The 23,287-nt window shown below is 43.9% G+C and overlaps 1 protein-coding gene across 10 annotated transcripts; it reads left to right on the forward strand.

The window, feature by feature from the left end:
* The first annotated feature begins 1,771 nt into the window (after window positions 1-1,771).
* LOC117852589 (uncharacterized) lies at window positions 1,772-21,883 on the forward strand. 10 transcript variants are annotated; one of them, XM_072293341.1, is made up of 9 exons: window positions 1,772-2,116; window positions 3,759-3,901; window positions 4,728-4,879; window positions 5,215-5,423; window positions 6,477-6,603; window positions 9,151-9,250; window positions 10,180-10,298; window positions 11,165-13,337; window positions 13,934-15,141. In XM_072293341.1, exon 9 carries the CDS (start codon window positions 14,438-14,440, stop codon window positions 14,951-14,953), a length of 516 nt encoding a protein of 171 aa, XP_072149442.1. In that variant the 5' UTR covers window positions 1,772-2,116; window positions 3,759-3,901; window positions 4,728-4,879; window positions 5,215-5,423; window positions 6,477-6,603; window positions 9,151-9,250; window positions 10,180-10,298; window positions 11,165-13,337; window positions 13,934-14,437; the 3' UTR covers window positions 14,954-15,141. The 10 variants fall into 10 exon arrangements, with proteins under 10 accessions (XP_072149442.1, XP_072149440.1, XP_072149443.1 ...); XM_072293338.1 differs by lacking the exon at window positions 3,759-3,901 and adding an exon at window positions 8,976-9,078 and having other exon boundaries at window positions 1,775-2,116; XM_072293340.1 differs by lacking the exon at window positions 3,759-3,901 and having other exon boundaries at window positions 1,775-2,116; window positions 11,165-11,233; window positions 11,338-13,337.
* The last annotated feature ends 1,404 nt before the right edge of the window (window positions 21,884-23,287 follow it).

The raw sequence follows: 23,287 nt of genomic DNA on the forward strand, positions 1-23,287 counted from the left end.
GCTGGGCGAGCGGGAGTGGGGGCCAGGAGTGTGGTGGTGAGCGGGCGCAGGGGCGTGTGTGCGGGCACACGGGTGCGCGCAGCGAGGTAGGTAGCGGCGCGCGACGTGCGGGAGCGAGGCCAGGCGGGGCGAGCGATGGGCGCGGTGCGCGTGCGTGAGCGCAGGGCCAAGGCGCAGGGGCTGGGTGCAGATGCGGTAGGAGGGAGGAGGAAGGAAGGAAAGGGAAAAGGAAAGAGAAGAAAGAGGGGAAAAAGAAGAAAAAGAGAGAGGAAAAGAGAGGGAGAGATGGTGGCGATTGCGGAAATAGTCGCGAGCACGCGCGGTGGTCATCCGTCCGGCACGCGGCGTGACGCGCGGAGAGGGAAAAGGGAAAAGGATGGATGGTGGTTGGCTTGGTGCCGGGACGTCGCCGAGAAGTTGGAATTTTGAGAGCTCTGAACGGTGAAAGATTTTCAAAGAGATTTTTAGCGAGTGATTTTGATTGGTGATTTTTAGGGATGTTACAGGCTGGTCGAGCGAGGGGGTCGCGGGGGAGGCGGGGCGGCGGGGACGAGGGCTGGGACCAGGCTCGGCCGACGAGGAGGAAGGGCGACCGGCGGTGATGAGGAGGAAGGGTGGCTAGCCGAGCGAGGGGGCGGTAGGGGTTTGCGGGAGAGGCGAGGCAGCGGGGATGAGGGCCAGGACCAGGCTCGGCCGACGAGGAGGAAGGGTGGCCGGCGGCGACGAGGAGGAAGGGCGGCCGGCCGGGCGAGGCGCCCGACAGGGGTTCGCGGGGGAGGTCAGGCGGCGGGGACGAGGACCGGGACTAGGCTCGGCCGATGAGGAGGAAGGGAGGCCGGTGGTGACGAGGAGGAAGGGCGGCCGGCCGGACGAGGGGGGCAGTAGGGGGTCACGTGGAGGCGAGGTGGCGGGGACAAGGGCCGGGACCAGGCTCGGTCGACGAGGAGGAAGGGCGGTTGGCAGTGATGTGGGGGCGGTCGGGTAGGGTCCCCAAATTAGTATCGGTTACAACTGGTACTAAAGATTCCCCTTTAGTACCAGTTATTTGATCCGGTACTAAAGGGGGTTTTTAGTACTGAAATAGCAATACCGGTTGCACAACCAACACTAAGAGGGGGTTTGGATCCGGTACTAAAGTGCCTGAGGGCCTTTAGTACCGGGTGAAGCCTCCACCCGGTACTAATGGGTAACTTTTAGTACCGGGTGGAGCCTAAAGGGGATCACGAGGATATCTCGGGAACTATCAGTTAGACCCTCACATTAGTACCGGACCTAATGGCAACCGGCATTAAGGTGCTGGACGAAACGCCATTTCTCGTAGCAGTGTGCGCTACTCGCCTACTCCGCGATCCTCGTCGGGCCGGCCGCACCCTCGCACCCGCGGGCTTCCTGATGTGGCTGGCCGGGGTCGCGCTTCTGCTGCTCGCTTTCACGGCCGGCCGCCGCTTCCGGCGGCGTCACGCTTCGCGGCTCGGCTCGTGGAGGCAGTGATGGCGGCCGTCTTCTAGTACGTACATGGCCTGGCCTGGCTGGTGTGCTCTGCTGACGCGTCGCGTAGCATGGATCTGTAAGCCTATATGATGTTCAAAAGAGGGCATAAAACCTGTGCGAGCCTAGCTAGTACTCCTTTGTAAGCTCGCTTTCCCATTGCAGTTGCAGCAGACCACACCATTGCAGTTTGCAGCAGAACAAATGAACAATCGTACGCTGTTACCTGCAGCAATCCTATTGGGTGGTGATCCATCACAATCCTATTGACTGTACGCCATCGTGGCCGGCTGGTGGACTCTTCAATCCAACCAGGACCTATTTGGTTAGATCGCGAAGCTGAGTGGCTGCAAATTAATTTTCTGCCCACGCCAAGCTGCCCCACACGGCAACTGCCAACCTCCTCAGCGCTAGCCGCTCCCTATATTCAATTCGTTCCTCATCCAGCGGCCGCCATGGTTCACCAGGACGCCTACCGAGCTCGTCAGGTCAACTCGCTGGGTCGCTGCCGCTGCGGCTGGCCACCAGTCCTCCACCACCATGCGCGCCGGCCGCCGGCCGTGACGCGGCCACGGCACCGCAATTAAGCACGGCGCTCACGCTGGCTCGGCAACCAGCATGCACTCCGGTACGTCGCTCGCTCCTCTTTGTTATAGAGCTATATCGATCGTCTATGCAGTTTGAAGCTTGTACTTTTGTTTGTTTCGTATATAAAGCGTTTTTGAAACGAGGAAGTGGCTTCACTTCATATGCTTCTCACCTTTATTTACCAAGTCATCATCATGGCGTTTTTGGCTGTTGGTTTCTCAAAGATGTATGAGATGGCTCGGATCCTTGCTATATATTCAGCAGCTATGGGTGATGGTGCCGGCAGGCCGAATGATGCCGCACTCTAGCTAACTCGTTTTGATTTTAAATTTCCACCAGGCTGAACCGATTCAGAGATTATAGAGCCTGCATTGTTTTCCCTGAACCTCGTATTGTTGTGCAGTTTAGATTCAAAAGAGTAGCAAATGTTCTCTGCTACAGAAGCTGAATCATATCGCTGAGATTTTCCCTGAACCTCGTATTGTCGTGTGTGGAGTCCACAAGATAACTGGGCCGGGCCATATTGAAAGAACGGCCAGCGGAACATCACTATTTCAAGCCCATGACTAGCAAGCTGAGGCCGGCTAACTGTCTTTCAGCCTGTTGTCAAAAAAAAAAACTGTCTTTCAGCCCAAGCGATCAGGTCACTTCCAGCGTCGGCTTCGCCTTCGCATCGCAGCTTCGCTTACAAAAAGGTGGTGGCACCGCACGGCAGCACCAAAGGGACTGTGGAAACCCTAGCTTAGCCTTAGACTGCGCCGCCACCTAGCTAGACACGATGCAGGGGATCCGCCGTGACCGCCCCGCCGCCGCCGCCGCCGCTGCCGCTGCCGCTGCTGGCGGCGGCGAACTGGGCGCCCTAGAGCTGATCCCGCCCCAGGACCGTCGCCTCCCGCGCGCGGCGGTCTGCTTCCTGGCCTTGGGTTTCTGCATGCTCATCCACAGCACGGGGCTGAACTATCATTCCGCCGCCAACCAGGAGCTCGTTTTCGCGGGTTTCTTCGTCTTCATCGTCGGCGCGGCGCTCGCGCTCTTCACGCTGGGCGGCGCCGGTGCCGGGCACACCGATGCTCGCGTGGAGTAATTAAACGCTCCGGGCCGGGGGCCCGCAGGGGCTTCTTCGTCAACATCTGCTGCACAAGGGAATCGCCATGAGTGTGTCTAGTTCTTGTTGGGGGCTTCTTACTTCTTCAACATCTGCTGGGGAGGCCTTGAGGCTTTTGCTATACTAGTAGCGTACGTAGTGTGTTTGAGCTGTCTGCTGTGTGAGTACATGTGTGCGGCCGGATGTCCCTTGAATGTGTATCATGTAATTCACTAGTTTGTCCATGTCATTGCAATCCAATCACAGTTTTCGTGTCACTAAAATATCGTGTACACAAGTTTTCCCTTTCATCTTCATGTACTGATCTCCACCATTTTGATTCCATCTGATGGTGGTAGCTGCAGGATCTTGATCTCCGCCATAGTGACTCTAGTTTTGGGATCGATTCATCGATTGATTAAACAGCGAGCGTGTCCTAGCAAAGGATTCGGGATGATGAGTATAATAGATGTAACTGTCATAGTGGACACCGTCCCAATTCTTTCATTGTCTTTTGTAAATATGGCTGTAATAATTAACTACATATAAGTGAAAATTTCGTGTATTTATGGCCCTAAAGCAATTACCTATTGCACAGATGGTGGCATCATCATCATGCATCAAGGAGACAAGCTGCAATACAAAACTTTGCCTATTTAGGGCATCCATTCACATGAGTTTATTAAAAACCAGTAACCAGCTGTTAACCCAGAGACCCACCAGGATGTATTGTGTTGGCTGGTACGTGTGCCAATGTTGTGTTGCTAATGTAGAGTTGATTAGATCGGATTTTATTGCTCATGGTAGCAACAAGCTGGATTACTCTTTCTTTCCATTTTTACATATATAGCCTTTTTTCAGGTTCATTGTTACATAGAGTTTTTTAATATAGTTTTTTTTCACTGTTACACATATGGTCAGGTTTTATTGTGCCATGATAGTGAAACCTACGTAAGGCTAGATGAAAATTAAGAGGGCTCTTCTGACTAAATAACATCATTTATGTTACTTGATTGGCAATGTGTGGTTTCTTTATTTGTAGTCTTATTTCATAAATGACATACAACATTACATCATGCCTAATTTTCAGAATTTGTGTTCCCAGAAGATTTTGAGGATTTCCCACACCCAAGGAATCGCACTTCGCGATTTTACCACACACCCACTTTGCCCCCATTGACATTTGGTCACTTGACCATATAATGTGATATATATGTCAAATAAGTTACATCATTTCATATAAAAACTGTGTAGAACGGTGATGGACATAAAGTCCCTATGAATAACATGTCTGTGCAATGAAGTTTCCTTTTCATCTTCACCCATTGATCTCGACCATTTAGACTCGACCTGATATAGTAGCAGGCTAGCAGCTAGATCTTGATGTCCCCAATTTTGACTCAATATGATCATAGGTAGCAGCTGGGGGAACATGTGTATTTAATCTGTCATAAATTCATAATGAATAATTTCATGGCACATAAAGCTGTGCAATCAGTTCATATTCTTCAAATCACTCTTCCTCTATATTCATATATAGCCCTAATAAGTAAACCTTGCTGTGCAGGTGGTCGCATTAGTGTTGACACTTGCAGGCCAGATGCAAACCGGCTTCGAGGAGAGAGGATGCATGCAATGGCAGCACGAGCTAGCTAACTACTATACTCTTGATAATAACAAACATATGATCATGGAAATCATAAATCATGTGCATTATCGGTGAGTAGCTTTGCCAATGTGTTTTCCAAGTAGTTGAATCAATGTAAAATAAACGGATTATTAGCTGTCAACTACTTAACAAGCTGTGTACTCATGAAATGACAAGATATGATCATGGAAATCGTAAAATTATTTTGCGCAGCAAGACTTAGCTTACAACCACATTTTATAGCCTGAATTTTCCGGCAAAATGGCTTTTGTACTAATCTCTCCATTAATTCTGAAAGACCAAATTCACAGGGTTTTAGTATTTTTGTCCATTGCAATGACAATAATGAAGTGTTTTTTCATGTATGCATATATGTCCCATTAACAAGTAAGTGCTTCTTGTGCAGAACTGATGGCTATAGAGATGAGCTGCAGATCAATGATGATTGATTGTAACATTGCATGGATTTTGCTTAATGATTGTCTGATGTATAAAGTTGTTGCCACAATATTGCACAAGGGACATAGGCTAAGTAACTGGGTTTTCACGTGGAGTTTAGCAACCAATAACTATAACTCCCCTGCATAGATCCACCAGCTGTATGTATCGATGCAGGTGAGTAACAGGGTCGATGCTGTATTTGGTAATGTAGTTTCATTTACATAATTTATTTATTTGAAACGAAATATAGTTTAATCCATTGAGCAACGCATTTAATTTGATTGTATCTAGCTAAAAAGTTGGACCAATTAAATTTTGTTAATGGGTTTTCTTTTTTTCTTTTTGGCTGTTTCTTACCATTGAGACGATTTCTCCATACAATTCAATCCATCAACCTTGTATATTGTACTGCTAATTATTTTGATAATGACTTGTTGGACGAACCTGGATGACTTCTATGACCCTAATACGCTTTTAAATGCTTTTCCTAGTCGATAAATCCTGATGCTTAGTAGATTAATGAAAGAGTATTGATGTGGAATTTCTGGCATGTCATATCTAAATGGTATGTACTCATTATGGAAATGATATTATCTCAGACAAGCATCTGCATGCATAGCCTTTTTCCTAGCACTAACAAATAGGTCCATAGGGATCGCCGTTACTATAAATTCTGGTTCCTTTCAATTGAATATAATGAGCTCAAGTGTGTTTTTGGGAGACATCAGAATGCACCTAAAGCTGATCATATTACTCCAAATGTCACAAATACACATCATTTTACATTGATGTATTTTTTTTCTAAAACACAACTTTGACCACTACTCCCTCCATTCGAAAATGTAAAAAATGTTTTAGTTTTGTGTCCCAATGTCACAAATATACTCTGCTGGCATGGATGAGGTAGCTGCAGTTGAGGAATTCGAGATGAAGTGGAAAGTTAGGAAAGACATGGTTCTGAAATATGGATTGCACCTTCGCAAAAAAAAAAAATGGATTGCACGAAAACGAGTCCATTGCACGGGCATATCAGAACCCTGGGATGTGTATACTCAATGTAACCGGTCAGAGTGCCACATATATGCTGAAAACATGCATACCTTGAGCTAGAGCACCTTTAATTCATCTATTTCCCTCACAGTACAACAAGCTAATATCTGACCGTGAGAAGGAGGAAGGGCAGGTCTGTATGGACAACAATTATAAGTGGACAAAAAATGTGTGCAGGTTTCGATGTTATACCTGAGAGTTGGTGGTCCCTTAGAGCATCATGTACAACATTCATGTGGGGATATGTTCTTGAGACGCTTCAGAACAACCACAAGGTCGGCGCTCAAGCTGGCCAACCACGAATGTACGTCGCTCTGCTGCTCTTTATATTATTACGGTTACGGATGTCTATGCAGCAAGTTCCAATTAGTTTGTTCTTATGTCAGAGAGCGTTCTTCTATTTCCACCCTTTAATTTGAACGAAGTGTTTCGCTGCATGTGTGTCTGCATCTTGTGTTCTTTTCGCTTTCAGAGTTTCAGTTAGTTTCTCAAATATGCATGATATGATTCAGGGTCGTTACTCGATTGGCATGCATAGGAGATAGACAGTGCTAACTTGATTCCCTTCTCGCACCAGGCTGAATCGATTCAGAGATCATAGAGCGAGGTTGCACAGTTTCCCGGCCCCTTAATAACCTCATCTTGTGTAGTTTAGATTTAAAGAGTGATAAAATGTTCTCTGCAAGACTGCAACAGAACCGGCCTGAAACGCTGAGATTTACTTGAAACCGTGAGTATACTGAACTAAAGGCTTGGAACGAGCTAGATCTCTCAATTTCGCATAGGAAGAAACAGTTTTCTCTCAGTTTTGCAGCTTATGCGATGTCACTCCGCTGGACAACTGGGCTGGCCCATATTGGTAGCATACGGTCAGCAGCCCAGCACAAGAGACGTGTTTAGGCCCATTAAGTATGAAAGCCCAGCCTGCCGTAATGCCTGGACTTTTTGCTGGGCAACCATATATGCAGACGCAGTGCGCCTGAGTGTGTGTGAGAGCGAGAAACCCTAAACCTAAAAATCGAGCGAAATGGAGATGGCTTGCCTCATCAATCCGATCCCACAGCGCCCTGCCGCCGCCCCCGCCCCCACCGCTGCCTGAGACGGAGGCGGACTGCAGCACCCCCTTCGGTTGATCCTGCCCCACGACCGCCTCCTCCAATACGCGGTATCCATCATGGTTTGGAGTTGCTGCATTCTCATCTACGTCACAGTGCCGAAGCCGAACCACTCCGCGAAGCTGGAGCGGGTTTCCAGGGGTTAGGGTTCGTCGAGTTCCTCCTCGGCGCGGTGCTCGCGCTCAGCGGTGCCTAGGGGCGAAGCTAGGGCTTGGAGAAGCCTGGTGCACCATTTTAGCATGTATATATAGCCACGATCTATTTTATTTGAAATTTTATTGAAATGTGTTTGTCAATTTTGGACGGATTAGGCCGTTTTTTCTATTTTACATCCATAAAGTATATAATATTACAATATAATTATGAAAGCATTTTTCTTGGCAGATATAAATCAAAGATAAGAAATTTTAGACTTTTTATGATGGAACCTATCTAATTGGGTTCGAGTTTTTGACTCAATACGATTGAATGCATTTACGGCTAATGGTACTTTTAATGAATCAATTCTAATTAAGTGACGTGTCTGTCGATTGTGAAGTGCCTAAGGTGAATTTAAGGTGAATTTATTAATCTTGAGATCTGCCATCTCAATCTCATAGGCATTCATAGAGTTGAGTACACGTATACACACTTTTAGGAGTAAATATTGGTATGTATGTTAGCATCTCTGGTTGTACTATATTCCAAAAAATAAAAATAGAGATCTAAGTTTTGCATAATATCATTTTATCAATAAGAGTAGGTTAACGAAACTTAGAATATATAGTCGATAGCTACAAACTCAAGATAAGGCGATCTGGTCTCACGAGATGTTCATATGAGTAGGCATGCATCGGTGTAGTTCGCAGGGGTGATTTATAGATTTGTAGAACGAAAATGGTGTAATTAATTGCTCATGTCCTCTTCAAGCAGTTTACTTAGTTGGATGCATTTTAGTAAATAAGGAATAATTATCGATGTTGAAGGTTCTTGGCTTGTTGCCTCATGCCCTCTATTTCAAAGACACTTGAGCGGATTTAGAACTACGAAGGCACATATAATCTTGAAGACTGAAGTAATTGCAAAATTCAGCCAGCTTAAAGTTCTGAACAAACACGCGTACCCTATCGATGGATGTAGTCATGGATTAGCAAATTATAGCGGTAGGCGAAATGCTAATTTTTGCCACGGCAACGGAGTTGGTTGGCTTGCTACATGGCTCGTTGCGCCCCGAGGCAATGGACTCCGAGCCCTGGTGCACCAGTTTGACCAAGGGAGGCCGTACGGCCTTAATTTGGCTGGTGTAGACTGTGTTTGAGCTGTGCAGCCGTAAGTCCCTTGACTGTGCGTCGCAATTTATCAATGTCGTTGCAAATTTGCAATACAGTCTTTGAGTCTCACAGTTTTCGTGTCAACAAAATGTTGTGAACAAATTTTCCCTTTCATTTTCATCTACTCATCTGTGATATGTCCACCATTTTGATTCCATCTGATGATAGTGGCTGCAGGATCTTGATCTCTCCTCCATTGTGAATTGTGATTCTAGTTATATATGTGATTGATGAATTGATTGATTCAACAGCGAGAATGCCCTAACGGAGGATTCAGGGATGATGAGTAATAGCTGTAACTGCCATAGTGGACAATGTCCCAATTCTTTCATTGTCTTTAAGAATTTATGACTGGTGTGTAGTCATTTCTTACTACAAATAATAAGTGAATTTGCATGTATCCTAAAGAAAGTACTTCTTGCGCAGATGGTGGAATCGTGCATCAAGGAGAGAAGCTACAATACGAAACTTTGCCGGTTTAGGGCATTAATCCACAAGAGTTTAGTAAAACCAGCAACCGGTTCAGGTGAGCAACTGATATGTGTCATTCCTGTATTGCTAATGTAGATTCTAATTGATCAGGTTTTGTGTCGTGCCATAATTTTAACACTTATGCTTGTATATGTAGTTTTTTTATCTGGTTTATTGTTACATAGGATAGAAAGTAGCCATTTCCTCACATGCAACTATGATTATATATTTGGTGGTGGTAGTACTATAGCACAAGCCTACTATTATGAAATTAAATTAAATTACCATGCCTATAGCATATTTAACTTAAATCCTCTCTTTTATCCAGCATTTCAATGTAGTGAAACCTATGTAAGCCTAGCTAAAGATTGATAAGAGGGCTCTTCTGACTAAATAAAATCATCTATGTCAATTCGATTGGTAATGTGGTCTCTTTATTTGTATTCTGAAATCATGAATGGCTTACAACATTGAATCATGCAAAGTGTACCATCAAGATTGCTGAATGTTGGGAACATTGAAGTGTTCCCAGAATATTTCGAGGATTTTCTGCCCAAAGAAATGCCCTTCATGATTTACCATCCTTCTGCCCTCATATAATGTGCATCAACATATATATGTCAAATAATTTACATCATTTCTTAATCTGTGTAGAATGGCAATAAACCGGAGTAAAGCGAGAGGAAATACTACCCATCAAAAGTTTTCCTGTGAATAACACATGTTATGCATGAATTTTCTTTTCATCCTCGCCCATTGATGTCGACCTCTTTGACTTGATCAATCTGATATAACAGCAGCTAGATCTTGATGTCCCTCATTTTGATTCGATCTGGACAGCTGGGGGAACAAGTATTTAATCCTTCATAATGAAAAATATCGTGATACATAAATTTAAGGCTGTATGGTCAATTCCAGTTCTTATTCTTCAAATGAGTTTTCATGTATGTTTATATGGCCCTAAGTAAAGGTCTTGCAATGCAGATTGGCTTCAAGGAGACAGGATGCATGCAGTGGCAGCATGAGCTAGTTAACAAACTTGACTCTTGATAATAACAAACATATGCATGATCGTGGAAATCATAAAATCGTGCGCATTATTGGTGAGTAACTGTGCCATTGTGTTTATTATGTAGTTGAATCAATGAAACGTAAACGAATTATTAGATGATGATGTCAACTAATTAACAAGATCAAGTTGCACTTATGAAATGACAACATATGATCATGGAAAACGTAAAATTATTTTGCAGTAAGACTTAGCTTACAACATCTCTATATAGCCTGAAATTTCCTACAAAATGGCTTATGTACTAATCTCTATATTAGCCTATTCTAGCACAAACAAATAGGTCTATAGGATCGCTTTTTCTATAAAAAAACCCTAGTTCCTTTCAAAGAATGAGGTCAAATGCATTTTAGGAGACATCAAAATGCATCTAAGCTGGTCATATGACCTAATTTTCTAATTTAAACACAACTTTGACGACTAAACCATTCATTCCAAAATGTAAGAGATTTTAATTTTGTCCCAAGTCAAAATTCTCAAACTTGAACTAAGTTTACTGAAAAATATATTAACCTCTACTATACCAAATAAATGTACTATCGAGACATAATTAATAGTTGACTTAGTGAAACTAATGTGATGTTGTATATGTTTGGTGCATTTTTCTAAACTTGGTCGAAGTTAGAGATAAAGTTTGACTTTGGACAGAACTGAAGCCTCTTTCATTTTGGAACTGGGAGAGTACTGTTGACATAATATATTTATGGAATCTTGAACATTACAATGCTATAGTTTATCTATGTGTATCCAGGTGTTCCATGCAAACTTTGATCCAACTATTGCCTTCTGCCTTTAGAACTACTAGCTAGCTCAAACAATTCCCAATATCATGTATTCCCGAGATGATTTGTCTATGCAAATATAAACTTTCTCTGAAGACAACCAATATGTTTTTTGTAGCATCTTATTACAAGGACAAACTGAAGTATACATTATACAGTTCAAGAAGTCGTCCAGAAGAAGAAACATGTACTTTTATGTGGTGCTCCTGACTTCTGACTATTCTAATCACTGTCCTCTGACGGTCTCTTCACATGCATGTTACTGGAGGGATATAACCACTTTCTCTGCAGGATTTGTGAAGTCTGAACATTCAGATGCAGCGTCTTCCCCCTGCATCTCTGATCGGATGTTTGGCAGCAGCGGATTGTAACCGCCACCATTGCTGCTGATGTTGCCATGGAAGTTGGAACGAGAACCTGCTGCGAAGAAAAGTGAGAACTGAGAGTTCCTCATCTCAAGGATGCAGCATCCAGCAACCCGGAGGCATGGACATCCACTGCGGCAGTCATCATCGTCGAGGCCTTCCGAGTCCAAGCAGCGGAGCTGACCCCAGGACGTTGGGCCTGTAGATTGACGTTGATTGGACTGCAGGAGGCGGGGCTGTCGATCGGTGTCGTCCCGGGTCGCGATGGACACGACGGACGACGACGTGCGGCGGGAAGATGTCGGCCGCCGCCGCGGAGAGAAATGCGGCGAGGGGAGGCGGCGCCGGCGGCTGCGCATCCGACATTAGGGGAGGGTGCTTCGGCGTCGCGGACCGCCAGCGATGCGGAGCGCGACGGCGCAGCGAGCACCGGGAGAGTCAGGGTGGACGGTACCCTGGACGGTATCTCATTTACCGTCCCGGCCTTGAGTATTATGAACCGTTGGATCGGCAGGCTGCGGCCACGATTCGATCTGACGCGGCAGCGTCGCTTGACCAAGCGACGGCCCAATTACTTTTTTTGAGAGGGGACGGCCCAATTACTTGAGCGAGCCCATCCGTCGTCTTCTGCTTAGGCCCGTGTTGGGAGAGTATTGCAACGGCTTGTCCTTTCTACTGACAGATTTATGTCAGATAGCGACGAGTCCTCGCCTATAAATTAGTCCAGGGTCCAGCAAGTCAGGCTAGTGGACTTTGAGACGATGGACCGGGGCTCCTGTACTGGTTAAGAATCCAGCATTCCGTTTCAAAGTCACCGAGGTCCAACTGATGACGACCCATTCAACATTTTCGGCGGATAAAAAATATTAACCAATATTTTTTTGAAAAAGTTAAACTTAGACATTTTTCTAAAAATGTTGACCAACATTTTTTTTTGAAAAATGTTAAATCTTGAAAAAAGTGGAACCAACATCTTTTTAAGAAAAGTTGATCCAACATTTTTCTTAAGAAATTGTTTCAACATTTTTTTTGAAAATTTTGTTTCAACATTTTTTAAAAGAATTTTCAACACTGTTTCCGGTTTCCGGACCTTCTTCTACAGCTCTGGCGGCTGACAAGCCTGTGCGCGGTGTCGCGGCGAGCCTGCGCGCAGGGGTTGGTGAGGGTGGCGCGCCAACTAGCCACGACAGCGCGGCGCGGCGGCAGCAGCGTGGGCCCTGCTCGAGGGTGGCGGCACAGGAGGCAGCAACGGGCGCATGGTAGGAGGCGGTAACAGGGGCTAGGGATGTGGATGTAACAAACCTCATTTCTTACACAGATCCGAAGTATTGGAAGCTACCAACCCTGTGCACCTTCCGAAAGATGGATAGGAGTTCCGGACGGGCTGCCTGCTTTCCAGCCCGCCCCATTATACCCGCCCGTCGCAACTTCAAAGGCCTGGCCCAACCCGTCGCTGGAACCGGCTCAATTTGCCGACCAGAAAAGATCACGCCATCGCCAGCTGCAAACCTTCTATTGGCCGGGCGTCACTATTTTGGCGTTCGTCGTACATCGTATTCACATGACATTTCGTCCTGGCTAGTGGAAGTACTCAATCAAACAAATGCATGGTGGACCACTTGTGGCGTGGCCACCAAACACGCCCAATTTTCCTATCAGCCACACCTGGCCAGAGGATGACTAAACTAGTCCATTATTGATTGTCCCTATATTCTTTCCTCCTCAGCGCGCATGGTTATGACTAGCTGTTCAAGTATTCCTACTTCAAGCCCGCCATGCTCCCTCGCGAGCTAGCTCCGCGGGTCAACTCATCGCCGGCCGGGCAGGTCGCCGCCGGCGCCCTACCATGCATGGTCGCCGTGCCACCGCCGTACGTTACCGGCCGGCCCGCTCATACCGTGCCCCCGGCCCGCTCGGCTCATCCATGTAAGTAGCTCTGTCCTAATTTGATTCGCTTACTTATGGTTTGAAACTTGTTACGCGTTTCAGCGTCTTTCGTTTTTAATCCTTTGAGATGATTTCTTTTTTTTTTGAAAAAGTTATCCTGCTTTGAAATGAAGCGTTTTGCCGCGTGTTTTAATCTTCGCCTTTCATTTGCCATGCTCATCTTACCATAATTGAACTAAATAGGGTTGGTTGATATCCTTAGCTACGGGCACCAATTCTCATATACATGTACCTGTTCTTCGTTGCAAGCATGTGCGATTCTTATTCGTTTCCTCCCCTTTAACTTCAACCGTTTGATTTGGGAGTAGTTTTGGCGTTTCAATTCGCTACACTACATCCAAAGATAGTTATGCACTCTAATACTCCCTCCATTCCAAATTGTAGGTTGTTTTAGTTTTTCTAGATTCATAAATATTATTATGCGCTAGATAGAAAACTAAACAATCTACAATTTGAAACGGAGAAATGCGGGTTGGACTGTTGCGTACTAGACTTGTAGTAGGACATGTAAAAAAGAAAAAGAAATTTCATCACGTCGTGAGCACTGACTGGTGGCTTTCAATCTCCCAAAATAGGATGCTAATTGCTAAAGTAGAGCGTCCAGGCACATGCTAGCAGCCTAGCACAAGCTCCAGATCTGAATCAATGTCAACGCTTCAAGTTCAAGGCCTCAAGGTGCCGCCCCCACCACGGTGAGGTTGGTCTTCCATTGCCAAAAAGGAAAAAATAAATCAGTAAAACAACCGGAGCCGGGCATATCTGAAAGGCCCATTAATCTTTAGAGCACCGCCCAACACAAACAAGCCCGTATGATATTTGAGGCCCATAAAAGGTCCCTTCATGCAGCTCCTTGTTGGGCCAAAGCCCAGCCCTGCTGCACATGAGAGATGCCTTGCGGGCCAAGGGAAGAAGGGTGGCCCGCATGGCCCCGCAGTCCCACACCGTCCGAGAGCTTCTCTCTTCAAGACAGGCAGTGAGACAACGCAAGCCAGTGTGTGCCCCCGAAGCCGAAACCCTAAACCGCATCAAATCCAGCACAACCACGACCAACAAGCTAGCTCGATCGATCGATCCATTCCATGGAGTCCTCGCCCGCGAAGCAAGAGATCCGCGACGAATCCGCCGCTGCTGCGGCCGCCGGGGGCGGAGGGGGAGTCGTCCTCGGCGCCCAGCGGCAGCTAATCGACCTCGGGCTCGTCGTGCGCCGCCGCCTCCAGTCCGCGGCCTTATTCCTGTTCTGGGGATTCATGGGGGCCCTCGGCGCCCTGCGCCAGCTGATCGAGCTCGAGGTTCTCAACCTCCTCCAGGCCGCGGTCTTGTTCCTCTTTCGGGCATGCTCGGGAGGCGTCGGCGCCCTGCGGCAGCTGATCGAGCCCGAGGACCGTCGCGTCCAGGCCGCGGCCTTCTTCCTCGCCTTCGGAGGCTGCACGGTGCTCAACGGCACCGCGCTGAACCGATCCGTCAATCCAGAGCACTTATTCGCGGGGTTGTTTATGTTCAACATCGGCGCGGCAATGGCGATTCTCACGCTCGCCGGCGGTGGCGCCGGGAGGGCAGCGGATCGAATGGAGAGGTTTCTCAGGGGCTTCTTCTAGTTCGTATCGATCGCTGCCTGTAGTCCTGTACATGTGTTCTCCTATGTTCGTTTCTACTTTCTGGTGCTTGTTGGGTCTTCGGAGGGAGTGGTGTATGTGGATGTGCAGTGTGACATAATGTGTGTATATCAGTGTATGTCTTTTACCAAATAAATGAGGAATTGATAATGGTGTGATAATTAATGCTATTTTTTCAATCTGTCAGTGATATATTATCGAATTTATTTTCCCTTTGAGCTTTAATTTATGCTGATCCTCCCTCCATTTTGATCAGTGATATAATATGTGCTTTTGATGATTCAATGATATATGTATGATGTAGTAGCAGCTGGGTCCTGCCTTGGGCTGATTCACTATGTTTTTATAATCATACAGATGTACTCTGTGTAAAAGAAAGCCCATTTGATCATTTTTTTTCTTCTAATGGAAAAAAGACAGTCATTTCGTGACTGTATGGCCCTAAGCTAATAAAACAAGCAATTCTTTGCAGATGGTGGCATCGTAGACAGGGAGCAGGCTGGCTTTAAGGAGACGAGTACAGCACGAATGCAGCCTGATCATAGCCTCACAAACTGGCCTGTGCATTATCAAAATGCATATAGGATATGCCATATGGACTTTAGCAACCAGTAACCAGATCTCCAAGAGAGCCACCAGTAATGTATTGATGTAGGTGAGTACAAATGCCATCTTTTTTATGCCTTTTTTTTGGGAGGCAAGTAACAGTGCCATTGCTATGTCGGTAATGTTATTTTTAGCAACGAATTTGATCGTATCTAAACTATGGCTACCGTTTACTCCAATACTCCGTATACGGTAGTAGTAGTAGCAGCACCTAGTTAATTGTCAGGTTACACTACTATCACAACCTAGTAATGCAGCTACTACTTGTACGTCAGGCAGTACTATTAACAAGTTAATATCAGTAATTTGGAGCTTAAACCTGATACTTTGTAATAAGATAGAGTATTCCTAAATCATGAATAACAAAACACATTATATCGTGAAATGAGAATCGTATTATATTGAGTTGATCATGCGAAATGTTCAGTTTTTCCACTTAAATACACCAGATTTACCACTGTAAAGACGTAGGAGTAAATTTCAGGATTTGCCACTACTTTTGTCTCATTGACATCATCCCCTGATCCATAAGCTAGTAATCAATGCACGGAGTAGCAAATCAGATCCCTGAAGCATGAATCTTTGAGTTTATGTGCATCAACATGTTTCAAAATGAAGATAAATATATTAGATCACACAGTGATATCCTGGGGTAGAGGTAATTCCAATTTTTCGGAGGTGGCTCTTAGCACATGTGGGAATAATTCGAATTTGAGGGCCCCAAAAGAAGTTCGCAAGCCTCATGCTTGTGAACAATTATTAGTTTTTTATTGGTAATTTTTTTTATCTTCTTGAAAGAGGAAAGTGACGGATATTAAAAAAAAAGAATCCCCTGCCTTTCCTTTGGCCATCCCGATGGTTGAGATTAATTATATACTGCTAAAGACTTCACTAGTGGTATGGGTAGTATGGATGAGTAGTATATGTGGTACAAGGGTATTATGGGAAAAAGAATATAAATAGCATATGCATAATATATTTTTTCTTATTCTTTGAGATGGTAATACATTTCTCATTTGATAAGATTGCAATGACCCATCAATATTTAGTACTAACTAGTCCATCAACTCGTGCTCCCACACGGGCTAATATTTTTATAAGCAATTGGATTTGAAAATTATTTAGAAATTAAACTCTTAGCTAATAATCAAAATTGTCTACCTACTACTCTCTTATTTTTCCAATACTTCAACATAATACTTATATAGATATGTACCTATCTTTGTCCAATTATGATTGATTTTTAATTAATAATTACTCTATGCACTTTTTCATCCATATCCATACTTTTTCCATTTTGTATCACACCTCCAATCCTCTATACATTATGTTTAGCATACAAATCAATATTTTTCATCGATTCCACACACACATGTATAAATGGTCTAAATGGTGGCACACATCATGTGTATATACTTTAACTTAGTATTTTTATATTAATAATGACATAAATAGGTAATTTAGAATCATATATTAGTTTACTTTTTGACATTTCTGTATGATGCACATGAAAATAATTAGATTAAGATTTAGGTATTTACTTTAGGTTATTTTTAATAACGACATACATGGGTAACATAGATAAAATTTTAGAATGACATTTAAGTTATGATTTTATAATGATGTGTATTAGTAAATTGGATGAAGATTATGTGGTTACTTTAGATTATGTTTTATAATAGCTGAGCTCGGTAATTTAGATATAGGTTTAGAGCTCATTTTTGAATATTTTCACAATGACAGTGGTGGATAACTTTTTAGAAAATATAATAGATCAATGGCTATGATTATTAGAGTTTACATAATTGATGTTTGATGTTTTTAATTTTTATGAGAATTTCTCTCTTTTTTCTAGCTTGTCTCGTGGGAATGTGGAGTCTCCAATGGAAAAAAAAAGAGACTACATTGCTACAAAACTATTACCATAAGCTACCTCTAGTTTGTTAAATATTCGAACACAATATATATATAGATATATACTTAATATCTTCATCCAATTATGATAGATTTTAGTTAGTAATTACTCTATAATATTTTCATCCACATTTATAATCTTTAACTTTCCACTTTGGATCGCATGTATGGGCTTGAATTTGTTTAATGAACCCTAAGTTTGAGATAGAATTTTAGCGTAGAAATGTATATTTCCATCACTTTATATCCTTATAAATGGTGATACACATCATGCGTATAGACCTTAATTATTATATTGTATACCAACAGTGCAAGATATAGACGATTTAGAATCATATATTGTTGTATATTTTTAATTAAGGTTATTTGATTCAAATGTAGCGTTACCTCATGTTATTTTTAATAATAGTAGGTGTGGGTAATATTGATGCAAATTTAAGGATTACTTTAAGGTTTTTAAGTTTTTAAGTAACAGTGGTAGGCTATTCAGTTGCAAATTAGGGGTTTATTTTAAATATTGTTTATAATGGCATAAGTGGGTAATTTTGATGAAGATTAGGGGGTTACTTTAGTTTATTTTATATAATGGCAGAGGTGGGTAATTTATATATAGATTTAGGGGGTTACTTTACGCTATTTTCATAATGGCATAGGTGAGTAATTTTTTTAGAAAATATAATAGATCCAATAGCTATGATGATTTGAATCTGTCGATTGATGGTTGGATATTTTGCTTTTTTGTGAGAATTTCTAGGATTTCTCTCTTTTTCTAGAGTGTCCACCTAGGAATCCTAGGTGGCTTCATCTGGAGACTTCAAAAGGAGCCTCCAATTAGTAATAGTAAGATTACTAAATTAGCCTTTCTCTATACTATATATCACCGAGTGGTAGTATTGTGTACCGTAAAAAAGTTCAAAGCTATGTACCTAGAAAAGCCAAAACAAATAGTAATTTGGGACGGAGGGAATAATTTGTTAAAATTGTTGAGAAAGATAATATTGAAAATTGTCCGTTACTCAAGGAATGCTATGAACTACTAAAATAAGGCTACTCATAAGATACCTGTGGGGAAGAAGATTGTAACTCTTGTCGTGTTAACCTTCAGTCTGTTCATATGAAACTTTGAAAAAGGCAGCTCTTATGAGCCGTCCAACCACCCCGTCAACGGTCATTGACGACCCACCCAGTAGTCTGGCCTGGTACAGGCTACCTTGCTCAGTGTATATATTGTACTACTTACATTCCACGTGGACAACTTATTTCAATTTTCCTCATTCTGTATTTGCTTTAGTTGTTCTTGCACGCATTCGCTAACATACTATCTCATTTCTTATCTGAATTGACAAGCCGATAATATAATGTAGTAATAAGGGACGACAAATGGAGGACGAAAGCGACAGACTGACGATGAAAACGACGTGCTAATAAAACCTGTCACTGTATTTTACTAAAGAAAGAGTAATTCAGTCGCTAACCACTGGACACAATTGGCAAAACACAATCAAAGTCAGTTCCAGTCGCCGTCTCTGCTGATAGCTACCCATTGATGAAACTATTGCGTTTTGTTTTGGTTTTGTTTCAGAGGATGGAGCCATGGAGGGGGCGACACGCGTGGTGCAGGCGTGCAGCTCAAAGATGGGTTTGCTAACACGCACAACCATGCCAAAAAAAAAAGACGTACGTGCAGGTCCATGCAGTACGTGCAGACCAAATAAAGTCCAAAACGACTCACTGCATGCAAATACTACGGCCCTAGCTACAGTGCTACACACCAGCGCGTCCGCACCGCGTCCATCGCGCGTCCCAACGCGTCCGCTCGTGCCCCTGCAGCCTTTCTTTTATTTCCACGAATAAGCGCTAGGGCAGTGCCGGAATTTCATTAGGGGATTAGTAAGGAAATTTACAGAGATGCCCTTGGTCCTACTCCTACCCTCCCTCGGCTTGTCTCTCTGGAGGGGCAGCTGCATGCAGTAGCCATCATCGTCTTCATCCCCTAGCAGCTAGCTGCCTAGCCGCTGTAGATCCGCTCCACTGACGCAGTTTGCTGGTCGCCCAAATTTGTCGATCGATATCCTGATCTCTCGTCTATGCGTCGCGTTAGCTTCTGGGATTCGATCGATCTGGTGCGGTGAGTTCTTGCTATCCTCTCTTCCCAATTTCACTTCTTCTCCCCAGAGTCTAGTCTATCCCGGCCCTAACGAATTTAATTCTGCTCCCTAACCAATCGCAGAGCGGAAGAAGCTAGCTAGGGGTTTCGCTGCGAACGCGCGCGATCGAGACGTACCACGGCTAGCTCCGAGCTGGATCATCGAGAAATGGTGAGCCAGACTGCAATCGAGCACCTTAATTCATCCTACCAACGGCTTCCCGATTACACGAACCTTATGCCTTTTCGTTTTCTCTTCCTTTCTTCTGTGTTTATGGGGAGGTGGTGGAGCAGGCGACGGACATGGCGGTGGACTTGGAGAAGGGGACCGAGGAGACCATGGGTGCTCTGGATGCTCAACTTCCGGTTCCGGCCATGGCCGGAGGTGGAGAAAAGGAGCTTCTGAGTGGGGATCTGAGACGCCTACTGCCGGTACTCTCTCTCTCTCTCTCTCTCTCTCTCTCTCTCTCTCTCTCTCTCTCTCTCTCTCTCTCTCTCTCTCTCTCTCTCTCTCTCTCTCTCTCTCCCTCTCTCCCTCTCTCTCTCTCTCCCTCTCTCCCTCTCTCCCTCCCTCCCTCCCTCTCTCCCTCTCCCTCTCCCTCCCTCTCCCTCTCCCCCCCCCCCCTCCTCACCCTTTCTGACCTAATCAATTCAGGAGATTGTTCGTGTTTCTGCTAATTAGGCTCAATCCTTATGTATTTTCTTTTCCATTCGCTTTTTGCTTTTTCTTCTTCGTTTGTTTAGGCGAAGCACATGCCGGACTTGGAGAAGGGCATGGATACTCACGCAGGTCAAGTTCAAGCAATGGCCGAAGATGAAGAACAAGAACATCTGATTCTTAAGGATCTGAGATATCACCAGGTAATTTCCTCTTTAGTTCATGCGTTCACAAGACCTCACTCCTCCCCCTCCTTTTCCTTTCCTGGTTCTCCCTGTGTGATTTCAAAATTTGATCAACGATCTTGTTTTAAAAGGGGTGGATTTACCGACATGATGCCCAACTCAATTTTCCAATGTAACCTTTTTTTCTGGACGATTCTCTCATATCAGTTTAATTTTACCAGTCCTTCCAGCAAACATCAATAGTAGTTGTTGTAAACGGTGGGAGGAAGATTGGATCTGACTTCATTCTTTACGTAATTCTACTAGTCCATCTTACCATATTTCAATAGGCAATTCAATCAAGCTAAGAAAATTTCAATACTAGTGTTTCTATCGGTATCATTAGGCTACAGATTTCTAGTGTTTCTATCAATATCATCGGGATACACTATGACATGACTGCATCATCGTGAGAGTGTTTCCTTCACGAAAATGACAATTTTCATGAGAGTTGTTAATTACTCTCACGAAAATAGCATGCCCCTCACGAAATCTCCGTTTTCTGGTAGTGATAGGCGATCCGGATCAATCCTCACAAGCATGTTAGATTATGCATGCATGTAATTTGCTTAATTTTCTGTCACTTATTGAACCACTCCGTGTACAGTTAGTTATTAAGCACTAGAACATCAACCTTCAAGGCTTCAATAATGTGCATACGTCAAAGTCAACATATCATTTAGGCAGCTTGATTGACATGATTAACTAGAGCTGATCGTGTTTAAATACAGGAACACATACTGCATTTAACTTGTAACAATCTTGATCGATCCACATTTTTCAGTATATAAACGGACGCCTTTTGTGTGCACAGGTGACACTTAAAAACCCTCGATCGATATCCATGATTCCATATTTTAAATGCCTTCCTAGTTACCATGATAATGAGAATAGTATGCATGTCTGACATGTTCCCCTTTTCTACCACATTCTTCTGCATGAGCAGGTTGAGGGGGGTGCAGTAGCTGGCAAGATGAACCCTTGCAAGAAGAAGTGGCTCCCATACTACTGGCTCCTCGTCGCTGCTGCTTCTGTGATTGTTCTCAACAACCACATCCACGCTGCCCCAAAGGACCAGCTGTTCCCTCCAGAGCTTGCCATGTTCACTGTGCTCCTGTGTGCAATCTGCCTCATTCTTCTCTCCATGAAGCAGATGGTGTGAGAGTGCATTGATCGCGTTCATGCCTAGCTAGCTTACCTTCCGATCCAGAGACCCAACTCTTAGTATCCGTGCTGCAACATGCATGGTAGAACGGTTTCAGCTTACATGTGCCTGAACAAAGCTGTATGTGTGTAATAATTCCAGGATATGTTGGACTACTGAATGCCGAGGAGCACCTGGGGCTCAATCTTTTTGTTGTGAATTTGCGCGTACCTTTCCGACATGCGGTTTACTGTTTGGCAAGATCGTGATTACTCTTAACTATGTTTGACCTATGTTTCATGTGATTGTGCTCAACGGGGTTGCAATGATTTTTGATACTATGCAGGGTTTACAAACAGCATCTGAGTATTTGACTAGTGTAATTGTGGCTATTTATAGTTGTAACCACTCGTATTTGGGATTCCATTACAAGTTACAACAATTGACGCTGTTTGTAATTTACTTTATTGTAAATCGTAACAATAGTCGGTCCAACTATATATTGCAATAATAATGAAGTACAAGTCGTTACCTGCAAGCTAGCTCCTTTTTTTTTTTTGAAGCGGTTAATAATCTGCAAGCTCTTATCATGAGGAACTATAAAAATGGATATTCTGCTTAAAAAGAGAGAAAGCGTTCAAATCTGGTACCGATCCCCATTATTTGGAGTTGAGTGATGCTTTACGCCTTGCTACCCTACCCAAGTACCCAAAACCACGCAGCCTAGACCAACCATACTAGCTCGTAGTGTGTGGCTAGACCCTGGCTGCCGAGGTACTATACTTTCACTGCACTTGGACTATAGTTTCAGCATTTTTCTTCAGTCAATCCTTCTAGGTGTTTCCTTTGTTTTTTCCGGAGATCTTTCGGAAGATACGGTAAACAAACTTCAGTTGACTAGTGAACACAAGCAGGAGACCAAATTAAAGGACGAAGGAGGACGAGTGGACGACAGCAGATTAATCATTGGGATAAGGTTCGGCAGCTTAGTCCTTTGAACGACTGCTGAATGGAATATACTTATATAAATGAAGCTGTTTTACTCTTGGTTTGATCCGTATGTACTACGTATGAGCCAGACGAGTGATTTTTTTTGAGCAATCTAGAAGGTATATATATATCAGCTGGCTCCTCCAATGCGTGTCATAATTTTTTCTTATCAGAGAGAAGAAATTAAATGCGACGCTCAACATACCCGGGGAAGAATCAAATTAATTAGAGTGTGACTGAACCAGTACAGAGAGTCACTGTATTGATGTGGACTCTATAGTTGACCAATTAATTTAAACCAACAGGAATGGAGTACATGGATTCAGTGAAGTATTGTATAGTACGGATGAGGTCTGACGAACCACTAGAAACAGTTGATGATAATACTGCTCTTGATAAATAATTATTAATGCTGCAATCAGAAAAATCATGCACTTTTGTCACAGGTTTACAGCTAAGAGAATAAACTCAGCTTTTCATTAAATTTCAGGGGAAAAGATCAATTCAGCACAGGTAGAGAAGAGATCTTTCATCCAACGTTTTTCGTCCCGGTTATCTTTGGACCCTGAACTAAAGGGTCTTTAGTCCCAGGCCAAAAGGCCACTACCGACAGCCACCTTCGACGGGCTCTTTA

Source organism: Setaria viridis, chromosome 4 (assembly GCF_005286985.2).
Source record: "Setaria viridis chromosome 4, Setaria_viridis_v4.0, whole genome shotgun sequence".
NCBI lineage: Eukaryota > Viridiplantae > Streptophyta > Magnoliopsida > Poales > Poaceae > Setaria > Setaria viridis.